This window comes from Nannospalax galili, unplaced genomic scaffold (genome assembly GCF_000622305.1).
Source record: "Nannospalax galili isolate Female #2095 unplaced genomic scaffold, S.galili_v1.0 scaffold1255, whole genome shotgun sequence".
Lineage (NCBI taxonomy): Eukaryota > Metazoa > Chordata > Mammalia > Rodentia > Spalacidae > Nannospalax > Nannospalax galili.
Genome location: NW_008336359.1, coordinates 1,699,724 through 1,727,120, shown reverse-complemented (window position 1 = coordinate 1,727,120; position 27,397 = coordinate 1,699,724). Strand labels below are relative to the sequence as shown.

General features: G+C 40.1%; 1 protein-coding gene and 1 pseudogene across 4 annotated transcripts in view; one reads left to right on the top strand and one right to left on the bottom strand.

Moving 5' to 3' along the window:
• Positions 1 to 1,677: 1,677 nt before the first annotated feature.
• The window catches only part of Ptbp3 (polypyrimidine tract binding protein 3), a 117,569-nt gene continuing 91,849 nt past the window's right edge, over positions 1,678 to 27,397 (top strand). The window contains exons 1-2 of one of the 4 annotated variants that reach the window (XM_017797628.2): positions 1,771 to 1,910; positions 5,030 to 5,063. In XM_017797628.2, the coding sequence (XP_017653117.1) occupies positions 1,903 to 1,910; positions 5,030 to 5,063 (42 nt within the window). In that variant the 5' untranslated portion in view covers positions 1,771 to 1,902. Of the gene's footprint in view, positions 1,911 to 5,029; positions 5,064 to 27,397 lie in introns of all 4 variants that reach the window. The other 3 variants (XM_029562528.1, XM_017797629.2, XM_029562529.1) reach the window with 3 other exon arrangements.
• Positions 26,524 to 27,384, bottom strand: LOC103732536 (annotated as a pseudogene).

Below are 27,397 nucleotides of genomic sequence, written 5' to 3'. Positions count from 1 at the left end.
TTATTATTATTATTATTATTATTTATTGAGGGGGATCTCACCATGTGGCTCAAACTGGCCTGGAATTCACTATGTAGCCCAAGCTGGCCTCAAACCCAGGCAGCAATTACAGGCATGTGCCACCACAAAGGTTATTACTTTGATACTTTCAAATTCCATCTAGCAATGTAAGGTGGCAGTGCTTACAAATACAACTTAATATTTGGATTTAACGTACAGAACCAAATGTACTTGACATTTTGGAAAAAGGAACTGAAGTTACATATAGTACTTTTTGTGGTGTTATTCAGACAGGGTCTCACTATGAAGCCCTGGCTAGCATGGAACTTGCTATATAGAGCAGGCTGGCCTGGAACTCAGAGAGGATTAAAGGCCTATACCACCATGCCCAGTACTTACAGTACTTAAAAAATGATCTCTAGCTGGGCACACGCCTGTAGTCCCAGCACTTGGTAGGCAGAGGCTGGTGGATCTCTGTGAGGTCAAGGCCTACCTGGTCTACATAGTGAGTTCCAGGCCAGCTGGGGCTACAAGGAGACCCTGTCTCAAAAAAAAAAAAAACCATAAAAAAAAAGATGTCTAGGAATCAGAAATGGATTATAAATCTTTTTTAGTAATACCTACTTATTTTAAAGCAGGAAGTTGGAAAGGATAGATGGGCTGAGGTTATTTCCTTTTCAAATGGGTGTGGGCAGCTTCTCTTTCTACTAAGGGTGATTTAAGGACAGGGTTCAAATTTGGATGATCTGTTAAATGAAAAAGCACTCAATCTCAGAAGTAGCCAGGCTATGAAAGAGAAAAACAAAAAGCACGTTGTTACTATATTTTATATACTGTATAGCTATTTAATATCTTACTTTGCTCATACTGGATGGAGGAAAAGGGCTTTGGTGCAAACAAAATGTTTCGTGGCTGAGAAATAGCAGAGTTCACTCTACTCCTGCATTTTCATCTGGAAAAACAGGAATAATCTTTTTCTAGACGTCCCTTTCACCCCCATCTCTCTGCCCCGGGGAAGATGAATGAATAAACTTATAAATACTGGCACTACAATGGCCATACAGTATTTGTGCAATGAAAGTTTCATGTATGTCTAGTACCAGACTGTCGGGTGGAAAAGCACTCAGATTAAAACTATAAAAATTAAGACATACTTCCATCCCGGGCAGTCTCATCCACTCCATTCATCTTCCGAACCACACCTATCCGCCTAGCGCGGGTCTCAGAAGTGGACTTCCAGGGCCTGACGGCGGGCGGGCTGGGGCTCCGGGTCGGGACTTCCTCGGGCTGCTGGGCCGGGTCTCGGATGAACAGAGCCCGCACCTGGCCCCCGGCCGTGCGGCCACCACTTCCGCCTGGGTTCTCAGGTCCTCGCGGGACGCTTTCTACCTTCTCTCGGGAGTCGGGTCACTAAGCTTTCCCGCCAGCAGGGGGAAGTGTTCAGGCCCGGCCCTACCGGTCCGCGAAGCCGGAAGGCCCTCGGGGCCACTGGAGGGCTGGGGGCCGAGCGGGAAGCACAAGGCGCGCGCTCCCGCGAACGTAGGCGCGAGACGGAAGCGCGCACGCGCGCCGAGCGCGGGCGGGGGGCGGGGCGAAGGCGGGAAGAGGGAGCCCTGGAGCGGCTCCGGGGCGGGCGCAAGCGCAGGGGCGGGCCCCGAGGGAGGGCGGTGGCGCCGAGGGGGCGGGGCCAGACAAGGCGGGGACGCGCTCGCGGGCTAGAAAGGCGGGGGCGCGGCGCTGGCGGGAGCGTGCCCGGTCCCCGCCCCTGTTTCCCACTCCGCTTCCACCTCCGACCGGCCGGAGCTTCGGAGCGGCTCAGCTCGCCGGTCTTCGGAGCCGCCGCCCGCTTCCTCCCGCGGCGAGCCCGTCCGTCCCCACACGGTGCGCTCCTCCATCTGGGCCATGGATGGGTAAGTGCTGGGGGGCTGCGCCGGCCGCGCTTCCTCACTCGACGCGTCCCGCCGCGGTCGGCGAGCAGGGCGCGGCGCCGGCTAGCGGAGGAGCGGCTCCGGGCCGGGCCGGACGGCTGGGCTTCCGGACGCCTCTGCGGGGACCCCGGGTTCTCGGGGCGCCGTCCTCCTCAGCCTGAGCTTCCTGCTCGCGGCGTCCCCGTCACGTCCGCACCTTCCCAGCCTCGGAGCAAGCTCACGGAGCCGACACCCGGGGCCGGGGCGCGGAGCCGGCCTCCCGACACTTCCTCTCAGAAAATGGTGCGCGGCGCAGGCGGGGGCGGAGGCTGGGCGGCCGCGGCTTCGGGGCGGCTGGCCTCCCGCTTGTGGACTTGGTGTTTGCCGGCGGGGTGGGGCGTGCGGCGGGGCCGGGGGGCGGACGGCCAGTGCGTGTCGGCACACGTCTGGGCGGCGACCCGGTCCCGAACCACGGCTCGGTGCGGGTCTCGGGACGGGCGAGGTCTCCGGACTTGAGCTGTGACAGACGTTAACCCTGTCTGAGCAGCGAGCAGAGTCCGGACTTAGTCACCAGGGACGCTTCCCCTTCGTCCCCCACCCCCGGGAAACTTCGTGAATTCGCCGAGGGCGATGGCAGATATTGTGTAAGTGCCGTTTTCCGGGAGGTTTCAACTGCTCAGAAATTAAATGGAGTCCGTGACCAAAGTGTATACACACACGCATGCACGCACACGCACATATATGTGCGATGCATATATATATATATGTGTGTGTGTGTGTGCATGTGTACGCACAGATTTACAGTCATCCATACCATGTCAGTATTTCGTTGGGAACTTGGGGATGTGGGGCGGGACCTGAAGCATTTTAATAATTAATTGAAGAATTTTGCTAAATTGAGGGTAAAATTATAATAGCGGTGCACAGCAAGATTTAAAAAAAATCCAGGTCTGGTAGAGATTCCATTTTATTTATTCAACCCTTCCGCGTTTGAGGTTTTCTCCCCCCCCCCGCCCCCCTTTATCTACTTTTGATGACAAGCTTCTGTGAGCTGCGGGGTGTGGAGCTTAACAGAACTTACATGAAAAGTAAAATACAGTTTACAGGTTTGCTTGTAGTTGGTTTGTTGCTTGCTGCGTTTAGGACACTAGAATCTTTCAACAGTTTTTTCCCTCATTAGGTTTCGTTTCTCTTAGTTTCACAATATTAAGGGTGATATATGGATTATCTCATTTGAATGCAGATTGCACACTGCTGCAGATACCGAAGTGTAAATTTTCGATTTTATTTATGGTTGCAATAGTCTTTATTATTTTTATTTAAATTGAAGCTATTTTGTGAAAGGTCTGTAAGCATTGACTTCTTTCCCTCAGATATTTTATATGTGTAAAATCATTTTAATGATTTATGCCATAATGCCATTACTTCACTTTAGGAAAGGCTGTGAAATTGTTTCAGTACTGGATCGTTCTCAGAAGGTTTGACTTGAGATTTGGGTAAACAGATTAGGTTTTTGTGTGGCGAAACTTCTAGTTAAAAGCAAGGACTCAATAATTTAAACTTCTAGTTAAAAGCAAGGACTCAATAATTTAAACTTCTAGTTAAAAGCAAGGACTCAATTTTTGCGTCTTGGCTGACAACCTCTTCCACCACAGTGAAGTGCAAACTTAATAGTTTTCTCCAGGAGAGGGGAGAAGTGTTCAACCTCTTTAAACATCCACGTGCTTCTGATGGAAAACATAAATTGGGTAGGCTTCTAATCATTATTGATCCTTTCTACATTTTAACCACTTAAAAAGTTACCTTATTGGTTAGCATTCGAAATAATAGGTTTCATTAAGACATTTCATCCGTGTGTTTTATTGTACCTTGTACATATTTGCTTCTTCACCCTCCCCTTGCCATCCATCCATCCCTCTTCCCAAACTTACTCTTTTTTGCTTTACTTGTGGTATTAAAGCTAAGGAAAGTAGTGATGGCAGATAGAGATGGTAAGTTTGTTTGAGAGGTCAGATAGGAGCACAGTTTGCATTTTGCACAAGGACCAATGAAGCTAGTATTACATACTTATGCAGCTTATCAGTTATTTATCAGATTTAAATTTCAGAAAACCGAACCACATGTTTCAGAAGTCTCCAAAAGTGATATAGTTATTGTTTAAAGCAATAAAATTCATACTAGTTGGTCTGGAGACATGCATTTGCATACTTTTAGGAAATGATGATGATGATGATGTTACACATTACTATATAGAACTTATTTGTAGCTTTCTTTTAGGAAATGTGGAGATAAACTATTGAGTATAGAGAAGAGATGAGTTTTTGTACAGTGTAACTCTATGGGGACTTTTAGTCTAGTTTTAGGGGGTGTGGCTTTGAATCTAGTGAATTTTGCCCTAGGCAGAGTTTATTAAGTTTCTTCATTTTCCTGCAGCCTGCAAAAAGTCCTTTTCCTTAATATTGAGTAGTTAAAAAAGCAAACAAGAACCACTAGTGAGTTTAGTGAGTGTATCTTCAGTTCTTCCTCAGTTCCCAGTTGTCTTTCACGCATCTGTAGATGTTCACCTCCACTTAGGTGAATGAACACTTTAACAAAGTTCTGATGGAAGGTTATTTAAGGAAATCTTTAAAAAAATTTTGGCAGCTAAAATTTGATGTTTGTAGTTATTTTGGTTCTGGGAGACTGTCATAACAGTATTTTGGTGAGTTGTTTCGGGTGGTAAATGTAGAGTTACAACGTGCTTTTTATGTCTGTAAAATCGAAGCATAGGTTCTGTTTTGTTTAAAGCTTTAGATGTGATCACTCATTCCAGTGACTTAAGAATGAACTTTTTTGGATTTGTTAAGCGAGATAAACACATGCCTATAGTATTGAAACATGACATACTTTTTTACATGCTAAAAGATAGTTTTTTGTTTCTTGCATCAGTATTGAGGCTTTGTTTTTACACTCTGCTGTTGCTAGACTGTTCCATCATTTTTCCTAACATTTCACATTTCACCACATTATTTTCATTATTTGTTATTATAGTGCTTCTTCTTTTTTTCTTTGATCTTATCTGTCTTTTAAAACTTGTTCTCTAACTTTGTTTTCCATTTTCTCTTTTTACTTTTTCCATACAGTGTTGTTACAGATCTTATAGCAGTCGGTTTAAAGGTAGGACTCTTTTACTATCCTTTCATAATCATTTTTATATCTTAATTTTGACATTTTCCCCCAGTGGTGAAAGTATTTCACCTGTTCACAGAATTGTGTGTTGTACTATGTAATAGTAGTCTTCCACATTTAGCTCAAAAAATTAGTAGGCCTGTGGCTAATTTTGGATTTTTGTATACTTTTAAAGAGAAACTATAGTACTATAAAGTAAAAAAAAAAGTAGGGCCAAAATTTTTCATAACTATCAGTGGTTTTTTATTTGGTTTTGTTTTATTTTTGTAACTAAATGTTACTCAGGCTTTCATTTATCTTCCTATTTTGTCTTTTTTAAAATCTTCTCTTTCATGGATGTGCTTATGAGTAAGAAAACAAAAGCTGGTATTTCTTTAGTACCAGCTATGTGCCAGGTATTTTACATGTAATCTCACTAGTCATTATAACACTCCTTCAAGGTAGGTGATTAATGTTCTTATTTTAGAGATGAAATGTGGGTTCAGAAAGTTTTCCCAAGATGTGTTGCACTAGTGTTGAAGTGCTTGTCTTTCTGGTTTCTATACCTGGCCATTTCCCCCTCCCCCCCATTATACCCTGTTGCTATCAATGAAGGTTCCATCTGAAGGTGAACATCCAGAAGCTGGATGATTAAGATTTTGTAATAATAATTTCTCCAAGTTATAAGTCATTTTAGTATTATCAAAGTCTTTTCATTTATTGGATTAAAAATATAAATCAAGTAAACAATGTTCTTCAATATGAAGTTTTAAAAATATAACTGTTCTAAGGTTTCCTTTGGTAGTTTGGTATTTGGCATAGCAGAGTTGGGAATTCAGTTCAGTAGGCCACACAGTTCAGATTACTGTAGAAAGTAGGAAGAAATATTTAACCTTTTTGTGTATTTTAAATACACTCATTTATGTATAGCTGCTTTACCATTGTCCAGTATGTTTTGTCACAGTAAGTGGATAGTCCACCACTGTCTCCCTGTTTCTTTACCTCATTTTGCTAGCAGTTTCTGTGTCTGTTTCTTTGACACTTACTGGATCTGATGATGGTGCTTATATTCTTATGACAGCTTACAAGATAAGCATAAATGCAACCAGCAGCATTTAACACTAAGAATAGGATATGTAGTAATTGGGAACTCCTGCTGTACTTACTGTTTTGGGGTTAAGTGGGGTTGACTTGCTTTGGCAAGCTTTGAACATATTCATGAATAGGAAATAAATGGAGGCATCCTTTTGTAGAATAGTCTTTTTCTTCTTTCCAGTTTCTCATTTGAGAATCATGCTCAGAGATTAGAAATTAAGGCCTCAGCTATTTCTCTGATTACTTTTGATGTCTGTAGGTACCTCTAGGAGAAGGGTTATTTAACTGAATTCTGTTTTGATCCTAAAAGATGTAATTTGTGATTCTGGAATTTTATCTGACATATAAATACATGAAACATTTTTAAAAATTACCATTTAGGAATTAAAGAATTATACTTGAAAGACTCGTACCTGTTTTATGGTTAAAAATACAGCCATAATAAATGAAAGCAAATTTGAATGTTAGGCATAGAAACCATATATGAATACAAGGGTGGTTTTCTGACCATATGTTTTTCAGTAAGCACTTGAAAACAACTATTCTGAAGAGATAAACTGATTAGTTAATTCTGTAGACAATCTATATTTTTATATATTGAAATTCTGGAAATATGCTATAAAATTTCATAATATATACTTCCTGACAAAGTTGGTCTTTTTTGGATCTCTACCAAGGAAGTTAAGTTACCAAATAATGAGCCAATAAAGCTTGCATTTCATCTCCATAATATCAAAGATAAGCTAAGGATTTGCTACCTCTGTTTGCTGAGTATTATAATACAGTAAATGACTTTAGTGACAAGAATGGATTTTGCTGGGCGTGGTGGTGCTCACCTTTAATCCCAGCACTTGGGAGGCAGAGGCAGGTGGATCTCTGTGAGTTCAAGGCCAGTGTGGTCTACATAGTGAGTTCCAGGACAGCTGGGGCTACAGGGAGACCCTGTCTCAAAAAGACCAAAAAAAATGGACTTTAGGTTGTGCTCCCTAAGTTAGCTTTCCTGGATTAAAAAAAAGTTATGGATTTAAAAAAAAAAAACTGAAAATACTCATAAAATTCATTATTTTAGTTAAGGAAAGTTGAGTTGATTTTAGAGCTCAGTTGATTCAGAATGTGTCTTAAAGGCAGACATTTCTTATATTTTCTTTATTACTGTGTTTGTAGTGTCTGACACATAATCTCAAAAATATTTGATAAATTAATACCAAATTGTAACAAGTGGCAAACTTACACTGTGGCAAACTTACATTGGAACCCAAGCCTTCTGATTTTGCTTGCGTTTATTCTAATAGATATATATTGTAGTGAGAAATAATTCATTTTAAAATATAGATTAGGATTTTATTGAAGACGTATGCATTTTTAGGCATTTTAGGATTCCTACCATGATATATACCCTGAATGTTTTCTCTGAGATACCAATTTTTGAACCTTGCCCAAATTGAAAGATTAGCTTTTGGTACTCATCATTAAACATTTCTCTTTTTTGGGTTGTTTGTCTTGAAACAGGGTCTTGCTAGGTTGCCCACGCTGGCCAGGAACTTGTCCTGCTTCAGTCTCCCATGCCTGGCTTAAATATTTGTTTATATTTTAAAATGCTCATTGAGAAATAGCAGTGAATTCTTTTAAATGAAGAAGCAACCATGTGATGATGAGTAATACTGCAGTCATTTCAAGAATTTTACTATACCAGATAAATCCAAGCATCAGGATTGTGGATAGTGACCTTTTCTGTGTTCCAGTGTGTATTTTATTTTAAAAAAATTTTTTAATATATTTATTTTATGTGTATGCGTGTATTACCTGCATGTAGGTAAGTGCATCCATGTCGTGCACTGCCTGCGGAGGTCAGAAGAGGCTGTGGGATCCCCTGGAACTGGAGTTAATGGACAGTTGTTAGCTGCCATGTGGGTGCTGGGATTTGAACCTGGGTTTCCTGCAAGAAGAGTCAGTGTTCTTAACCCCTGAGCCATCTCTCCAGCTCTAAAAATCTTTTTATTATTTCTGTTTTACGTGTATGAATGTTTTGCCCAAATGTAAGGGCACATGTGTCATGCAATGCCTGCAGAGGCCAGAAGAGGACATTGGATTGCTCTTTGCTGAGCCATCTTTCCATCCCTGCCAGTGTATATTTTAAACTTCCAGCGTATGTTTTCATTATTAGTAGCTTGCTTATATTAAAATCACATATTTCTGATTATTTTGAGCTTCTAAATTAAGTGTCATAATTTTTCCTTGGTTTTTATTCTATTTTTAAGTGAGTGGTTTAATGTAAAAAAACATATTTAGGAAGAGCTATAATTAGCTTCCAATAATTACCATGCCTGCCTCAATACAGCATATTTAAATCAGTTTTGAGGATCAGTTTTCTCTTTTCTTGACAACAGGGGTTAGTAAGCAGCAGCCCATGGGCAGATCCAGCTTGCCACCTGTTTTTGTAAATAATTTCATTTCAACAGCCTTTCTTATTTGTTTCCATATCGTTTGTAGCTACTTTCATACTATAATGGCAGAGTTGAGAACTTGTAGCAGAGACTGCAAAACATATTTACTCTTGGGCTCTTTGCAGAAGTTTGCTGCTGTGCTTATATTACAGAAAATATGAGGGGATTTGGCTGCAAATTTTCATTTTAAAATGAGTTGAAATTTATGTAGGGTGAAATGTACAGGTGTTAAGGATACAACAAATTTTGAAAAATTCTAACAGTCCAATCATAACAAAAGAATACCACTCTGTAAAGATCCCTGTTATCTTTTTCAGACCCAGTCTAGACAACTGTTGTGATTTCTAACATATATTACTTTTACCTGCTTTTACACTTCATATAAATGGAGTCATAGAGCATAAACTCTTTGATATCTGGCAGTTTTTATTTAGCAAAATGATTTTTAGGTTCATCTATGTTGTTGCATATATAATAGGTAATTCTCTTTTATCTCCAAGTATGTTATTGTATGACTAGATTTTTTTTTTTTTTTGTCCATTTTTTGAGACAGGGTCTCCCTGTAGCCCCAGCTGGCCTGGAACTCACTATGTAGATCAGGATGGCTTTCCAGAGATCCACCTGCCTCTACCTCTCGAGTGCTGGGACTAAAGGCATGTGCCGCCATGGCTGGCCTTGTATGGCTACATTTCAAAATTCGTTCTCATGTTGATGGACACATGCATTCTTTCCAGTTTCGGACTATTACAAATATTGTTTCCATGAACATTATTGTCTTAAGTCTTCATGTATACTGTTGTATAATACATCTTTCCTGCCTAGGAATAGAAGTGCAGGGTGATAAGATAACGTATGTTTGTAAGAAACTATTTGCTGCTTTTCCCCAGGGATCCATAGATTAAAGGTTCAGTCCCCAGGGGCACATTTTTGGAATAATAGAACCTTTAAGAGGTCTGATCTTGGGGGTGGGGGTTATAGTATTTATTGTGAATTTGTCCTCAAATGGAATTGTAGGATGGATCTTGGCCCTTTCCTCTTTCCTTTTGTTTTCTGGACTTAAGGTGGACAGTTTGTCTACCATGTGCATTCTGTCATTTCGACCTAGTGAGCTCACCAGCAGGCCAAGGCAGTAGGTCTGCTTGACCTTAGAGGAGAACCTCCAGAACTATGAGCTGAGTAAACTTTTTTTCTTGTAATTATCTCAGGTATTTTGTTAAAGTTAATGGGAAGGCTAACTTACTAATTCTTGAACCACCTTCCCGTGTATACTACTTTACACATCTTGCTTTATATTAGAGAGCAGCACCTTACATATGCTGTTTACTTCCCTTTTTGGCAAATGTCTGTTGTCTTTATTTTGATTTATATATCTTTATTTTATGTGCATGAATGTTTTGCCTGCATGTATATAAGTGTATCACATGTATGCAGTGCCCATGGAGGCCAAAAGAAGGAGTTTGATCCCCTGGTTGTTGTGGGTGCTGGGAACCAAACCTGGGTCTTCTGTTCTTAACCACTCGACCAAGGACCCACACTCTGCCGACTCCTATTCTCTATGCTTTGGCCATTTATACCCTTTTGTGTTCATGGGCCTCTGTTTCATAAGGGAGCTACCAGTTAGGTAGCTGTTGATAAAAGTGCCACCATTGCACCAAAATTGTGTGCTGTGCCAGTCATTGATATGGTTATTAGGCCTTGAAGCTAGCTCTCTTCAAGAGCTAGCATTCAGGGGAGGTGACTTCCAGGTCAGTTCCAGCTCCATTGCTCCAAATCCTGTGTCTGAAGTATGTCCTGTCTTCAGCAGTAGGGTCTTAACTGGGAGGTCATCTAGGGCTGTGGCAATAGCCTGTGTAATTTTGAGAGTCAGTAGGTAATATGATTCCCTCTGGAGTTTTTTTTACACTAGTTAGGCATTATTTATCTCTCTTCTCTCCCTGTCTAACCCTCCCTCTATGTCTTCCCCAGTTAAAGTACCCCCATTTTCCCCTTTTCATCTTTGATAATACCTGTCTCCTATGGTCCCCCTTTTTTTCCTCCATCATCCCCTCCCATTTAAATGCCCCCATTTTATTCATTTTCCCCTAATGTAAATTTCTCATAGACAAAATACAGCTTTTAAAAATTACATTTAATTAATTAATTAATATAGTTACTTGTGTACTTATTTGTGTGTGTGCATGTGCCATTATGTGTAAGTGGAGCTTAGAGATCACCTGTAAGAGCTGGTTCTCTCCTTCCACATGTGGGTTCTGAGGCTCAAACTCAGGTTGTCAGTCTTGGCAGCAAGCACCTTTTCCCACCAAGCCATCTCTTTGGCTGCCAAAATATAGCTGTTTGTTCCAGCACTTGGGAGGCAGAGGCAGGTGGATCTTTGTGAGTTCCAGGACAGCTGGGGCTACAGGGAGACCCTGTCTCAAAAAAGACCAAAAAAAAAAAAAAAAAAAAACTGTTCTGATCTTTTAATTGGTATAGGTAGATCATTTACACTTCCAAGTGCTGATTAATGTAGTTGGATAAATAGGTACCAGTGACTTACTTTTTTTTATGTGACCAAATGCCAGACAAGAAGCAATTTAAGGAAGGAAGGGAGAAAAGATTTATTTTGGCTCATGGTTTGAGGGTACAGTTTATCATGGTGGGAAAGGTGTGGATGCAGGAGCTTAAGGTCAGGCAGGTCACATAGTCAGGAAACAGAGAGCTACATGCTCTTGCTCAGCATTTTCCTTAAGCGTAAGCAATATCCACCATATGCATTGCTAATGCTATTAACATTAAATAGATACTATTCTAACTCAATTTAAATGTAGAGACTTTGTTTTACCTTCATTTATTACTTTCCCAGTAGTCTTCCTTCACATGCATCCAAGTTTCTGTTCAGTAAACAGAACTTTGACTTCTCAAATAACTTCTTTTGGGGGGGGTGTCTTTTTGAGATACGGTCTCCCTGTAGCCCCAGCTGACCTAGAACTCCCAGTGTGACCAGGCTGTCCTTGAACTCAACAGAGATCGCCTGCCTCTGCCTCTGCCTCCCAAGTACTGGGTTTAAAGGCCTGTGCTATCATGTCTGGCAATTCAAATAGTTTCTTTTAACTTCTTACAGGACAGGTCTATCAGTGGATTTCCTTCATTTTTGGTTGTCAAATCTTATTTGGGAGTTGGGAGTATATGGAGGTGGTGGGGGTTATTGAACTCAGGGCCTCATTTTTTTTTTTTTTTTTTTGGTCTTTTTGTTATAGGGTCTTCCTGTAGGCCCAGCTGGAACTCAGTATGTAGACCATGCTGACCTCAAACTCAGAGATCTGCCTGCCTCAGCCTCCTGAGTGCTGAGACTAAAGGCATGTATCATCACCCACAGCCTGGGGCTTCAAACATTTTACAATGAATTACATATACTTCCAGCTTCTGACATATTTAGTGCCTTTACTGTTTTTTTGTTGTTGTTGTTGTTGTTGTTGTTGGTCTTTTTTTTGAGACAGGGTCTTCCTGTAGCCCCAGCTGGTCTAGAACTCACTATGTAGACCAGGCTGGCCTTGAACTCACAGCTGCCTCCAGAGTGCTGGGATCTAAAGGCGTGGGCCACTGGGCCTAGCCCAGTCCTTTTACTTTTGAAGGATATGTTCTTTGAATAAGAATTCTGAATTTGTTCTTTTTCCTTTTCTTTTAACACTTTAGGATTTCGGTCTACTTTTTTTATTATCACAGTTTGTGATGAAACCTCTGTATTTTTCTTTTTTTTTTTTTAATGTATAGTTCTGTAACTTCCCCTACCCTACCCCCCCATTTCCTTTGTGTGGTTTTCTGTAGTGAATAATATGCTGAAATGTAGTTTTAATTTTGGTATTTATCTAACTTGGTGATCTGAGTTTTCTGGAGCTGTAGTTTGACCTATATTACTAATTATAGAAAGTTACTAAGTTACTAGGCTTTGATTAATTTTTTTCATTTCATTCCTTTGTTTCTTTTTCTTTTCTTTTCTTTTTTTTTTTTTGGCCTTTTTGAGGCAGGGTATCCCTGTAGCCCCAGCTGGTCTGGAACTCACTATGTAGACCAGGCTGGCCTTGAACTCACTGAGCTCCACCTGCCTCTGCTGGGATTAAAGGCGTGTACCACCATGCCCAGCTTCTTTCTTTCTTTCTTTTAAGCTTTATTAAAAAACTTTTTGTGTTTGAGTGTTATGTCTGCATATATATAAATGTACCTGTGTCATGCAGTATCCATGGGGGCCAGAAGAGGACATTGGATCCTCTGGAATTGAAGTTAAGGACGGTTGTTAAGCCGCCATGTGGGTGCTGGAAACTAACCCTGGATCCTCTACAAGAACAGCAGTATGTGGTGTTAACCACCGAATGTCTTTTCAGCTCCTCATTGTTATTTTTTAAATGTTTTTTTTTCTGTACTTTTTTTTTCTTTATAACATTGCAGTTCTGTCTGTGTTACACATTTGAAATTGTCACACAGTTCTAAATTTTCTGGGGTTTTGTTTATTTTTATCCTTTCTACCCTACATTTCAGTTTGCGAGGTTTCTATTGAAATACCTTTTTCTCTTTCTTCCCTCTGGTACTGAGGCGAGGTATGCATTCTCTGCAGGCTTTATTGAAATCAAGTGCATTGATTTCTTTTTCCAGTCATATCTAATCTACTAATGAGCCTATCATAGAATTAATTTATTGGTATGTATATATGTGTGCGTGTATAAATCAGAGGACAGTTTGTGAGAATCAGTTCTCTGCTTCTACCATGAGGATCCTAGGGATAGAACTCTCAGGTCATCAAGCTTGGTGGCAAATAACCTTTACCCCTGAGATATGTTACCAGCCCAGATTTTATTTTTACTACAATGTTTTCTGTTTTAAACATTGAATTTTGTTTTGTTTTTCGAGCTTTTATGTCTATTTACATTGTCTTTGTTGTGTTTACTTTTTCATTAGAGCCTTTAACATATTGATCATAGCTATTTTAAACCTTGTCTGCTAGGTTTTCAAAATTTTTGTCCTGCATGACTGAGAGCATGATAAACTCTTGTGACCCTTCAGTCTTTAATCCCAGCACTTAGGAGGCAGAGGCAGGTGGATTTCTGTGAGTTCAAGGCCGGCCTGGTCTACATATTAAGCAGCTGGCACTACAGGGAGACCCTGTCTAACAAAGACCAAAAACAAAACAAGCAAAAAAAACTTGTACTTTGTGGAAAGTCAGATATGAATTAGTAGAGCAAAAATTTAGAAGTAAATGATCTTTAGTAAGAATTGCATGGTAATCTGACTAGGAGTTAGTTTCGGTTGTATTGATAATTGCTTTAGTGCCTGAGCCCAAAGCTTCAGTTTCCCTAGTTTTCTTGTTTGTGTCTTAGAGCTTGGCTCTGCAGCTCTTTCAGCTGAAATCCATTGCTGTTGTAATGGAGTCCTGTGATGAGCTAAGAGTTGGGGAAAGGGAGACATTCTGTATATCCTTACATTTCAGCCTTCAGAGGGCCTATGTCCTTGTTCAATGACTTTTTTTAAAAAAAAATTATTATTTTTATTTTAGATGTATGAGTGTATTGCCTGCATGTATGTTAAGTGCACCTGTGTCATGCAATGCCTGTGGAGGTGAGAAGAGGTTGTCAGATTCCCCTGGAACTGGAGTTATGAATGGTTATTAGTCACCATGTAGGTGCTGGAAATTGAACCCCGGTCCTCTGCAAGAGCAGTCAGTATTCTTTTTTTTTTTTAAGTCTTGATTTTTTTTTTTATATTTTATTTTAATTTTATGTGTATGCGTGTATTGCCTGAATGTAGGTTAGTGCACCAATGTCCTGCAATGCCCATGGAGATCAGAAGAGGCTGTTGGATCCCCTGAGACTGGAATTATGGACAGTTGTTAGCTGCCATGTGGGTGCTGGGATTCAAACCCAGGTATTCTGCAAGAACAGTCAGTGTTCTTAACCCCTGAGCCATCCATCTCTCCAGCCCCTCAATGACCTTCTTAAATGTTTCTTTTTACCCTTTAGGTAAGGGACCAAGGCTAGAGGGGGATGGAGTTGAGGAAATGTCCTTCCTTCTTTGGACAGAGTAAAATCTTTTACACTTCAGTATAGGACTTTATTTATGAAAGCTGCTATATAGAATAAAGGCCTATTTCACATGTTACATTCCCCCTTCTGTTAGAGACTAGAATGAACCTGTCTTGTCTCTTTACCATGAGCACTCAGTGATAAACCCCAGGGAATTGTTGGTATCCCCTAAAACCAGGCTTCAGGGGTTTCTCTTACACAACTTTATACTGAGCATATAGCAGCTGGTCAAAATTACTGTTTTGGTATCTCTTCCAATATCTGCCTCCAGCAGCTTCAGCTCAGGTAAGGTTATCTTTTGGTTGTGACTCTGGATTCTCCAGTCTGCAGTTTTAGAGATGGTGATTTGCCCAGCAATCACAGTTCTCTGATTGGTCCAAGAATAACTGATAATTTTTAGTTTGATGTTTCCTTTTTGTAAAAATAGAAGTGTTACCTTTCAGGCTCTTTATTGAACTAGAAGTTTCCCCTATTCTTTCAGAGAATGCTTCTATTACTGAGTTGTAAGTTTGTTTTTCGTTTTTTTTTTTTTTTTTAAAAGAATGGAATCTGGATATAAGTACTTTGTCAAGTATATTTATTGTGAGTTGAGTGTGAGAGCATGTCTTTAATCCCAGCACTCATTCTTGAGACAGACAGTGAGTTCCAGGCCAGCTAGGGCTACAGAGAGAGACCCTGTCTGAAAACGACGAAAAAAAAAAAAATGTTTTCAATGTGTTATTTATATATTCATTTCTTTCTTTATAATGCCTTAAAATTTTTTTTTTCTAGTTGGGTATGGCGGCGCACGCCTTTAGTCCCAGCACTTGAGAAGCAGAGGCAAGAGGATCTGTGTGAGTTTGTTGTCAGCCTGGTCTAAATAGTGAGTTCCAGGACAGCTGGGGCTACAGAGAGACCCTGTCTCAAAAAAAGATAAAAAAAAAAAAAAAAAAAAAATGAGGGCTGGAGAGTTGGCTCAGTGGTTAAGAGCACTGACTGCTCTTGCAGAAGACCCGGGTTCAACTTCCAGCACCCCTCGTGGCCGCTACGAACCATCCTTAACTCCAGTTCCAGGGAAATCATAAGCCCTCTTCTGACCTTTGCAACATTGCACGACACAGGTACACTCACATACATACAGGCAATACACTCATACACATAAACTATTTATTTCTATCTTTTTAATTCAAATAAACAGAATGAAAAGCTTAAAGAGCCAGGTGTAGTGGTGCACGCCTTTAGTCCCAGCACTTGGGAGGCAGAGGCAGGTGCATCTCTGTGAGTTCAAGGCCAGCCTGGTCTACATAGTTCCAGGACAGCTGGGGCTACAGGGAGAGACCCTGTCTCAAAAAGACTAAAAATAAAAAAAGAAATCTGTATCCTAGGGATGAGCATGGTGGTGCCTACACTTGGGAGGCAGAGGCAGGTGATCTCTGAGTTGAGACTAGCCGTGTCTACATGAGTTCAAGGCCAACTAGAGCTACACAGTGAGACCCTGTCTCAAAAGGAAGGGGAAAAAAAGCAAATTCACAGGATATTAAGGAAAATATTGTATCTATTCTGGATAGCTTTAGGGTCAACTTGATACACCTGGGTTGAGGGAGCCTCAATTGGGGAATTGGCTCTATGGGACTGGCCTTTGGCCATGTCTGAGGGGCATCTTCTTGATAAGTAGATATGGGAGGGCCCAGCGCACTGTGGGTGGTGCCACCCCTGGGCAGGTGGGCCTGTGTTGCATAAGAAAGCAGGCTGAGCAGGGGCCAGGGGAGCAAGCCAGACAGCAATGTTCCTCCATGACCTGTGCTTCAGCTCCTGCCTTCAGGTTCCTGCCCTGAGTTCCTACCTTGGGCTCCTGGATGAACTGTGACCCAGGATATGTAAGCTAAATAAACCCTTTCTTCCCCAAGTTAGTAGTGGTCTGAGTATTTTGTCACAGCAATGAAGAACAAACTAGGACAATATCCTTCTTTATTTGTTGAAAATATTTTCCTTTCTAGACTGAATTGTTTGGCACCATGATTTAAAAATGAGTTTACCATATGTGTCACTCTATTTCTGCAGATTCTATTCTTATCTCCTGTTCTATTTGTCCATTCTTATGTTAATATCACACTAGCTTGATAACAATGGGTCACATAGATTTCAGCTATTTTAGGTCATTTAAATTGCATTTTAAAAACTGAATTTCTGTATATGGTTGCTAAACTTAACTATATAACCATATGGAAACAAATGTATCTATATTTATACTTAACTCTGTATACAAAAATTTGAGATGTGTTTTAAACCAAGCCATAAAACTAATGTATAGTAGGGGCTGGAGAGATGGCTCAGGGGTTAAGAACACTGGCTGTTCTTGCAGAAAACCTGGGTTTGAATCCCAGCACCCACATGGCAGTTAACAACTCTCTGTAACTCCAGTCCCAGGGGATCTGACAGCCTCTTCTGATCTCCGCAGGTATTGCATGACACGAGTATGCAGGCAGTACATGCATACACATAAAATAATAAAAGTTTAAAAAAAAACTAAAGTATGATACACAATAAATGTACATATATACATTAATGTAAATTCCCTTTTTGGTTTTGTTTTGTTTTTTTGAGCCATGGTCTCCCTATAGCTCCAGCTGTCCTGGAACTCACTGTGTAGACCAGGCTGGCTCTGCCTGCCTCTGCCTCCCGAGTGCTGTGACAAAATGTGTGAGCCATCATGCCTGACTTCATTGCTTTAAAAAAAAAAAAAAGTTTATTATATGAATTCAAGAAAAATTGCAAGAACAGTATAAAGAACTTACACATTCTTTACCCATTTAGTTAACATGAAACAGTTTATTATTGTGTATGTTTGATGTATGTGTGGGTGTGTAGGTCAGAGGATAACTTTGTAGAGTTAATTCTTTCCTTCCACCTTAACAGTGATTCTAGCAATCAAACTCGGGTTGTCAGACTTGCATCATTGGGTGGCAAATGCCTTTACCTGCTGAGCTACTTCACTGGCCCACATTTAGTTAACATTTTCCCCTTCATCTCTCCATTATGTCTTGTCTCTCTCTCTTACCCTCTTAAGGTGATTGCTTGTCTTTGCATTGTCATTATTTTTCCTTTCATAATTTTTTCTGAGAGATGTTTTGATTCTTTATAGTTTATTCTCCCCTACTTCTCAACCTGGAGACTGAGCCAGGACTTCCCATTTGCAAGGTAAGTGTTTGTATTAGCTACTTTTCTGACCAAAGCAACTTGTAGAAGGAAAAGCTTATTTAGCTTATAGTTCCAGAGGGACTAGAGTCATGGCAGAGAGGCATGGTGGCAGGGGGTGGCTGGAGGAGAAAGCTGAGCACGCACATTTTCAAACAGGCACAGGAAACATAGAGTGACTGAAAATCCAGCAAGGCTTAAGAACTCTCAGCACCTACTGATGTACTTCCTCCAGCATGACCACACCTCCTATAGGTTCCATTACCTTTCCCAAACAGTACCACCAACTGGGGACCAAGTGTCCAAATATATGGAGCCTATGGGGGACATTCTCATTTAGACCACCACAGTGTTCAACCACCAACTCAGTCCTCACCTCTCTTTTTTATATTTTGTTTTTGAGACAAATCTCCATAAGTTGCCTGCGATGGCTTTGAAATAAGGTTTTGATGAATATTTTTATTATTACTATTTTTTGGTCTTTTGGGGACAGGGTCTCTCTGTAGCCCCAACTGTCCTGGAACTCACTATGTAGACCAGGCTGGCCTTGAACTCACAGAGAGCTGCCTGCCTCTGCCTCCCGAGTGCTGGGATTAAAGGCGTGCGCCACCACTCCCAGCTTATTTTTATTATTTCTGAGTACATTATATTTTCTTTTTTAAAAACCCACGGATTATTTAGTACTTAAAAATTTTAATTTCTAAGTACAATGTATTCTTTTGTTACTGTTTCTAAGTCACTTCCTCTCTTTTTCTTCCTCCCTTCTTCCTTTCTCCTTTACTTGTCTTTTTCCTTCCCACTGTGTAGCCCTAGTGATCTGGAACTTTACCCTCTTGTCTCACCTTCCTGAGTGCAGGCTTTGTAACATCATGGCTTGCTTGTTACTCATTTAATTCAAATAACATAATCTCAGTACATTCTTCGAATAAAATTGAGACTTAACAAACCAGTATAGGAATTGGCGAACTAGTAACCAAGAGCTAAATGGATTTCACTGTCATCTGTTTTTATTTGTATTGCAAGCTGAATGATTTTATACATCTAAGTATTAAAAAATAAGATTATTACTATTTCGTGACAGGTTAAAAAGTAGATGAATTTCAAATCTCACTGGGAGTACAGCTAGCTCATTTTTGTGTTGCATATGGTGCTTTTTGTTCAGGCAGTAGCAGAGTTGAATAGTTGGAAAAATACTATAATGGGCCACATCTTATCTGTCCCCTTACAGATAAATTTACCAACCTGACACAGTGTCTGTGGTATATTTCCCCTCCTTGTGCATGGGAGATAAATACTGTACAATGGAAGCCCAGATGTCTGCTACTTTTAACAGCCTTTGGTCACTACATGAAAGGACAGAGCCCAGAATATTGTAAGTGCAGGGCAGAATGTAACAACTGAAGGAGGGAAGGGAGAAAAGAGATTAGTAGCTGTGGTGGTTTGAATGAGGTGTCCCCTCAATGCTCATGTATTTGAATACTTGGTCAGTTGGTGGCATTCTTTGGGGAGGGTCATGAAACTGTTAGGAGGTGTGGCCTAGCTGAATCAAAGAAGCAAGGGCTTTGAGAGTTCATGGTGTCCTTCCACTTGCAGTCCTCACCCCTTTCTTGTGTGTGTTTGAAAATGTGAGCACTTACCTTTCTACTCCTGCCTCTTCCTTCCCTTCCCCATTATGGACTCTCCCTGTGGAAATGAAAGCACAAATAAACTCCTCCTTTCATAAGTTGTCTTTGCCTTGGTCATGGTGTTTTAGCACAGCAACTGAAAAGTAATACACAAGCATTAGTAGATTCGTTTTCATAATGAGAATCAAGAGATAATGTTAACTTAACAAAATAAGCAATAAAGACATAAATATGCCATTAAAGTTCAAAGGTAGCGGGTGTGCTCCCCAGTGCTTGGAGTCAAAGGCAGGAGGATTGCAAGTTTGAGACCAGTCTATGTAGCAAGTCCCACAGCAAGACCCCACTGCAGAAAACCTATTCAATGAAATACTTGGTCAAAACTTTGCAGTTAGGAAAGATCTAGATATCTGGATCTAAGAAGCTCAAAGAATTCTTTATAGATTTGACCTTGTAAAAAAAAAACCCACTCCATGGCTTAGAGTGAACCACCCATCAAAAGCGTAAGACAAGAGAATTCTAAATATAGCAAGAAAAAGGTGTCAAGTTAGCCTGGACATGTAGCTTGGTGATAGAGCACTTGCCTGGCATGCACAAAGCCCTCAGTTTGATCCTGGCACCTCAGAAAACAAACAAACAAAAACATCAAGTCTTAAAGGGAATTGCTATTTAACTCAAAGCAGATGTCTCAGCAGAAACCATATAGACCAGAATCAGATGGATGATATATTCAAAGTTTTGGGTGGAGAGGGGAGGAGCCAAGCAAGATTACTTTATCTAGCAAAGTTATCCTTTAGAATTGAAGAAGAGATACTCTCTAAGTCCACAAAAGCAAAGGGAATTTATCACCACTAGGCTAGCCATGTGAGAAATGTAAATTTAAAGAGTCAAACTTTATTAATAGAGAAAACCATCAAGCCGCAAAGATGGACAGGAATAAAAGGAAAAAGCGTATATAAAACAACCAGAAATACTTAGCAGAATGGCAAGAACATGTCTTGTTAGTAACAACCTTGAATGTAAATGGATTAAATTATACAGTTATAAACTGAAAAAAAAAGGGACAGGATGAATGAAGAAAGCATGTAGGCTCAATTACTTCACTGTTAATGACACAAAGAGACTGAAAGTGAAGGGATCGAAAAAGACATTTCCTATGGGAATCAAACTGAACAGAAACCAAAAATGCATAGGGAAAATGCACAGTAAATTAAAAAAAAACTGTAAAAAGAGATAGGTCACTGTAATGATAAAGGAATAAATCAGCAGGAGGGAATTATAAATATGTATTTAGAAATACTGGAGCCATCAATTTGTATAAAGCAAACATTAGATCTGAAAGGAGAGTAGGTTCTAATAGAGTAATATTTAGGGACTTCAACATCCCATGCTCATCAGTGAACAGATCATCTAGAAAATATGTCACCAAAGAAATATCAGAGATACATTTATAGACCAAGTGGATCTAACAGATATCTACCTAACAGACCATCCCGCAGATACAGAATATGTATTCTTTTTTTTTTTTGGTCTTTTTGAGTCAGGGTCTCCGTGTACCCCCAAGCTGTCTTGGAACTTACTATGTATCTGCCTGCCTCTGCCTCCCGAGTGCTGGGATTAAAGGCGTGTGCCACCACACCCGGCCTCAGAATACGTGTTCTTATACATGTGGAATGTTCTCTAAAATAGACATACGTTGTAAGACAAACCTAAAAAGATTAAAGAAATTGAAATTATAGTGTGTCTTTTTTCTGGCTCCAGTGGAATAAAACTGAATCAACAATGACAGAACTTCAGAAACATAGAATTAAATGTACATTAAATAACATACCTTTGAATAGCCAGTGGGTCAAAGAAGAAATAAGACATAAAAAATTTCTTGAAACAAAAGAAAATGAGACCACAGCATACCAAAGCCAGTGGCATATGTTAATAACAGTGCTAAGATGGAAATTTATAGTAATAATTATATCAGCAGACCATAGTAGGACATGGGTATAATTCCAATACTCAGGAGGTACTGGCAGGAGGATCAAGAGGGCTTTGTAGCAAGATTGTGTCAAAAAGAAAAAGAATACTAAACAAAAACAGATTTCAAATTAATGATAAGCTAGGTGTAGTGACACATGCCTTTACTCCCAGCGTAGGCAGGTAGATCTCTATGAGATCAAGGCCAGCCTGATCTACATATTGAGTTCTAGGCCAGCTGGGGCTACAGGGAGATCTGTCTCAAAGAAACAAAAGACAAGGATGGTGGGGGCTGGGGCTGGAGGGGAGCTGGTGGTGGATAAAACGGATCTTAGAATTGATACCATTGAAATGCAGAGGATCTGTAGGGACTATTATATAGAACTGCATGCTAGCAAATTGGAAACCTAGGACAAATAGATTTATTTCTGGATATATATTACCTATCAGAATCAAACCATGAGGCCATAGAACACCTGGAAAGACAAATAATCAAGTAGCAACATTGAATCAGTGTTAAAATTCTAGCAAAGAAAAGCCCAGGATCGTGTAGTTTCTGTAGTGAGGGGTGTGTGCGTGTATGTGTGCACATGTGCATTGGAGGCCAGAGGTTAACATAAGGTATCTTTTTCTTCAGTTATTTCTTGAAATAGGGTCTCTCACTAAACCTGGAGCTTGCCCATTTGGCTTGACTGTCTGCCCAGCAAGCCCCAGGGATCCTCTAGTTACCACCGCTTCAGCACTGGGATTGCAGGTGTGTGCTAGACATGCATTGGGAATCCAAATTTAATTATGTCTTCATCCTTGTGCTGCAGTTACTTTACCAACTGGGCCATCTTCATCCTTGGTGAGTTTTTTCCGAACACTTAAAGAACTCATTCCAATTTTCAAACTATTCCAAAGGATTATAATAGTGGGAACTATTACCTTGAACCAAATTGAGGCACAGACCTATCAAAAAAGAACACTATAAACCAGTGTGTCATGAGCAGAGATGCAAAAATGGTCAACAGAATACTGATCTAGTTCAACCAATCATGTATTGATATTACATACCATGATTGAGTGAGCTTTTTGTTCTGTTTTATTTTTTAAAAAATTTTATTTTATGTGTATGAGTGTATTGCCTGCATGTAGGTAAGTGCACCTATGTCATGCAGTGCCCATAGAGGTCAGAAGAGAGTATCAGATTCCTCTGAAACAGTTAGCCTTCATGTGGGTGCTGGGAATCAAACCCGGGTTCTCTGCAAGAGCAGCCAGTGTTCTTAACTGTGAGCCATCTCTCCAGCCTGTTTTGTTTTATTAGATAGAGTCTCAGTATGCAGCCCTGGCTAGCCTGGAGCTGGCTGTGTAGAATAGGTTGGCCTGGAACACTCAGAGATCTACTGATCTCTATTTTCCAAGTGTTGGGATTAAGGATGTTTTTATGTCAGTTGAATGAAGAATAAACATCTTTGGATCTCAACAGAAAAAGGAATTACTAAGATTTAACATTAATTCATGGTAAAATAATCTTTTTTTTTCAGTCTTTTTGAGACAGGATCTCTCTGTAGCCCAAGCTGTCCTGGAACTCACTGTGTAGACCAGGCTGGCCTTGAACTCACAGAGATCTGCCTGCCTCTGCCTCCCGAGTGCTGGGATTAAAGGCATACACCACCACGCCTGGCAAAATAATCTTTTTAAAACATTAGGTGGAAGAGAAATGTAACTCACCACATAACCAATATCATATGGAGAGTATGACAAACCCACATAACCAATATCAAATGGAGAAAAGGTGAAATTGCTTCTTCTAAGATCAGGAACAAGCAAAGGTATCAGTCTTCCATCACTCTGTTTAGTATAGTTTTGGAACTCTTACCTAATGCAGTAAGACAAGAGAAACAAATACAGGGCATCTACATAGGAAAGAAGGAAGCCAAATTATCACCGTTTGTAGATGACATGATTTTATGTGGAAGAAAATCTAAAGACTCCAAAAACTGAACTGATAAACACATTTAGGAAGGTTGGTGGGTAGGAACAACAACAAATCACTTTTTATGCACTGATAACAATTGCTGAGGAGGTCAAGAAAAGGATCCCATTCCTAAGTTGTTTTTGTTTTTTTTTTAAGGCACTGAAAACCTATAAATAAATTGTTTTATTGAGACAGGGTCTCACTGTGTAGCCCTGGCTGGCCTGGATTTCACTATGTAAACCAGCGTGGCCTTGCTCTCACAGAGATCCACCTGACTCTGCTTCCCAAGTGCTGGGTTTAAAGACGTAGGCCACCATGTCTAGTCTATAAATAAATTTAACTGAAGATATTAATGACTTACAATATTAAATAATACTGTTGAGACAAACTGATAAAAATCCGAAAAAAAAAGGAAAGGACGTCCCATATTCATAGATAGGAAGAACTAATTTTACTAAAATGGTGATGCTACTCAAAGCATTCTGTAGATTCAGTGCAATTCCTGCTAGATATTAATGATATATTATTCAGAGAAATTTGTATAGACCTGCCTTGAGTAGACAAAGCAGTCCTGAGCAATAAGAAGAAAGCTGGTGTGCATTACAATATCCAATTTCAAAACATACTCCAAAATGATAGTAGCTAGGCTAAAAACCCATGGGTCAATGGCTTAGATAGACCAACAGAACAAAATAGAGAATGCAGAAATGCTTCCGTATATTCTCGGTCAATTTTCAACAAGTGCAGCAAGAACAAACATTACAGAAAGGAAAGTCTTTTCGGCAAATGGCGCTGGAAAAAGTGAATGTCCATATTGAAGAAAGCTAGATCTCTGTCTCTCACCCCATACAAAAATCTCCTCAAAATGGATTATCATTTAAACATAGGATTTGAAACTACAAAACCGTTAGTAGAAAACAGAGGAAATGCTTTAGACCATTGGTCTGAGCAAAGAATTTTTGAATGTGACCTCCCCCAAACACAACAAGAGCAAAAGTATGACAGGATTATATCAAACCAGAAAGCTTCTGCACAAAGGAAACAACACAGTGAAGAGACAGCATATAGAATGGGAGAAAATGTTTGCAAGCTATTTATCCAAGGATTTCCAGAAAGCATAGTAATGACTGTACCCTCCCTTAATCTGATTTTAAAATGGGCAAATGACATGACTAGACATTTCTCTGAAGATAATATATAGACAGCCAACAATTATGTGAAAAATGCACAACATGACTAATCAGAGAAATGCAAATCAAGACTACAGTGAAGTGTCCTTTCATCCTAGTTAGAATAATTATTTAAAAAAAAACAGTATAACAAATGCTGGTGAAGATGATGAAAAAGGAGAACTCACAAAGTTTTGGTGACTATATGAGTTAGTATAGCCATTATGGAAAACTCTACATCTTCCTCAGAAAACTAGAAATTGAATAATGATCTTATACCCTCATCAGCTATATATCCAAAGGAATTGAAATTAGTATGTCAGAGACATCTGCACTCGCATGTTAACTGAAGAATTATTTATAATCAGGATACAGACTCAATCTGAGGGTCAGTTGATAGATAAATGGTTATAGAAAATGTGATTACATGCAAAATGGAACATTATTCAGCCATAAATGGGTGAAATTTATTTGCAGCAATGTGACTGGATCTGGAGACTTCATTAAGTGAAGTATTTCAGGCAGAGAAAGACAACACATACATGTTCCTATTTATGTATAGAAAGTAAAAAGTTGTTCTCATATAAGTGTAGAACAGACTAATGGTTAACAGAATGGTGGGGATGGGAGAAGGAGAGACTATTTAATGGCTATAGGGATACAGTTGGATAAGATGAGTAATTTTGTGTTTTTTTGAGACAAGGTCTCCCTGTGTAGCCCTGGCTGTTCTGGAACTCACCATGTAGACCAGGGTGGCATCGAACTTAACAGAGATCCGCCGCCTCTCAAGTGCTGGTCTTATTTTTTAACAGCTATAAGATATTTAAATATATAGCAATATAGCAGCTATTTATTAAGGCCTCAATTAATGAATTTTTAAATTTCCAATATTGTTCTAATGAATATTTCATGAATAATCTTGTGCATATATCACTTCATATGTATGTAGGTAATTTGTAAAATAGAATCCAGACATTGGATCGCTATGTTAAAAATTGGTGTGTCTACCTTGTTCACCTCCTCTGACACTGTACTATTCTGAATTCCCTAATTTCACTCAGTAATTGCTGTCAGAATCATATTTATGTCCCTCTTTTAGGTGAGAAATGTTAAGTACATTTCTTTTATAAATAAGATGGTACACATTTTAAAGGAGTATTTTTGTTTTATTTTCTCTGGGATAGTCTGTTTTTTACTTTATGCTGATGCAGTTTTCTCCCTTCCTCCCTCCAGTTTTTAGAGACAAGGTTTCTATGTAGACCATGCTGGCCTGACTCACTACATTGATCATGCTGGCCTGTATCTCACAGAGATCAGTCTGTCCCTGCCTCCTGAGTGCTGCAATTAAAGGCTTGTGCCATTATGCCTGCCTGGTACAGTCATTTTCTTAACTTCTAGGAGCTCTTTATTTCTAGAAGTTTTTTGTAAAATAAAAATAAAAGAGGTAAACATACATTAAAAACTGCAACAATGTTTTTAAATATTTTTATTATTTTTATTTTATGTGTATGCATGTAGGTCCTACATGTGTGTAAGTGCACCTGTGTCATGCAGTGCCCCCAGAGGTCAGAAGAGGGTGTCTGATCTCCTGGAACTGGAGTAACAGACAGTTGTTAGCCGCCATGTTGGTGCTGGGAATCGAACCTGGGTCCTCTGCAAAGAGTAGTCAATGCTCTCAACCGCTTAGTCATCTCTCCAGCCTGTAGGGAAGATCTTTTTTGTTTGTTCCAAGACAGGGTCTCTCTGTAGCCCCAGCTGACCTGAAACTCACTATCTAGACCAGGCTGGTCTCAATCCTACAGGGATCCACATGCCGCTCTAGTGTTTTTTTCACCTTTACCAGCCTCACAGAGGACCAATTTCTAGTTTATTTAAGGATAACTTAAAAAGTAAAATGAATGAACCCAGGTGAGAGTAAGATAAACCAACTTAATGTAGAAAAAAGGCTTTGGTGGGAAACATAATGAAATGCTAGAAATAGTTTACAGATACAGAAAAGCTCACATTGTCAACAGGATTAAGATGCTACTGATTCTCCCCCAAATGTCAAGGTTTCTTTTTGCTCAGCCTGAGATCTCGCTCGATTTCAAACTGCCTGTGGTCCACTTGGTCTAGAAAAGCTTTCCGTTAAATGTACCCCTATTTCCCTTGATTATGCATGGCTAATTCTTCACAAATTCTTTCTTCCTCTTTGAAGCTCTCCTAGTCCAACTTGGACTTCTCAAGGGTGCTCATTTTCTGTTTCTTGGCTCCAATTTTCCCCAGAAGGCTGCTCATGCCACTTGATCTTTTTATCCTGGACCCAGCAGGGAGCAGGAGCGCTGCCCTGCAGTTTGTCTTTCTCATTTTGCTTGAGAAAGAGCTGGCTTCCTTAGATGTAGCATCCACTTGCTTCATCACCCTCACTTCTTCACCAGCAAAATCAAACACCTTGGTAATTTTCACCTTCTCTGTTTCTTTAGATTTCTCTAGCTCTTCTGCTTTGACCAGCAATTTACTTGAACTTGTCTCTTCAGTCCCTTCTGCTGCCTTAACCGGTGCACTTGGGGCCACTTTTGACTTCGGCCCCACATCATTGAGGAAGCTGGCCCACAATTCATTCTCTTCCTCCTTCCGCGAGGTGCTCTTCACCTTCTCCACTACTTCCTCCAGATTCTTCCTTGCCATCCTCCTCTTGGTCTTCTAACAAGAGGCCACTTTGTTTTCTCTTCCTGGCGGGAATGCTCTGGGCTTTCCTCTTTTTTCCCTTTAGTTTTCTGTGTCTGCTCTTCACCATCTACTTCATCTTCCTTCACTAATTCATTGACGTCGTCTTCACTATATTCACCCGATGGCACGTAGTCCTCATCCTCCATGTAGAG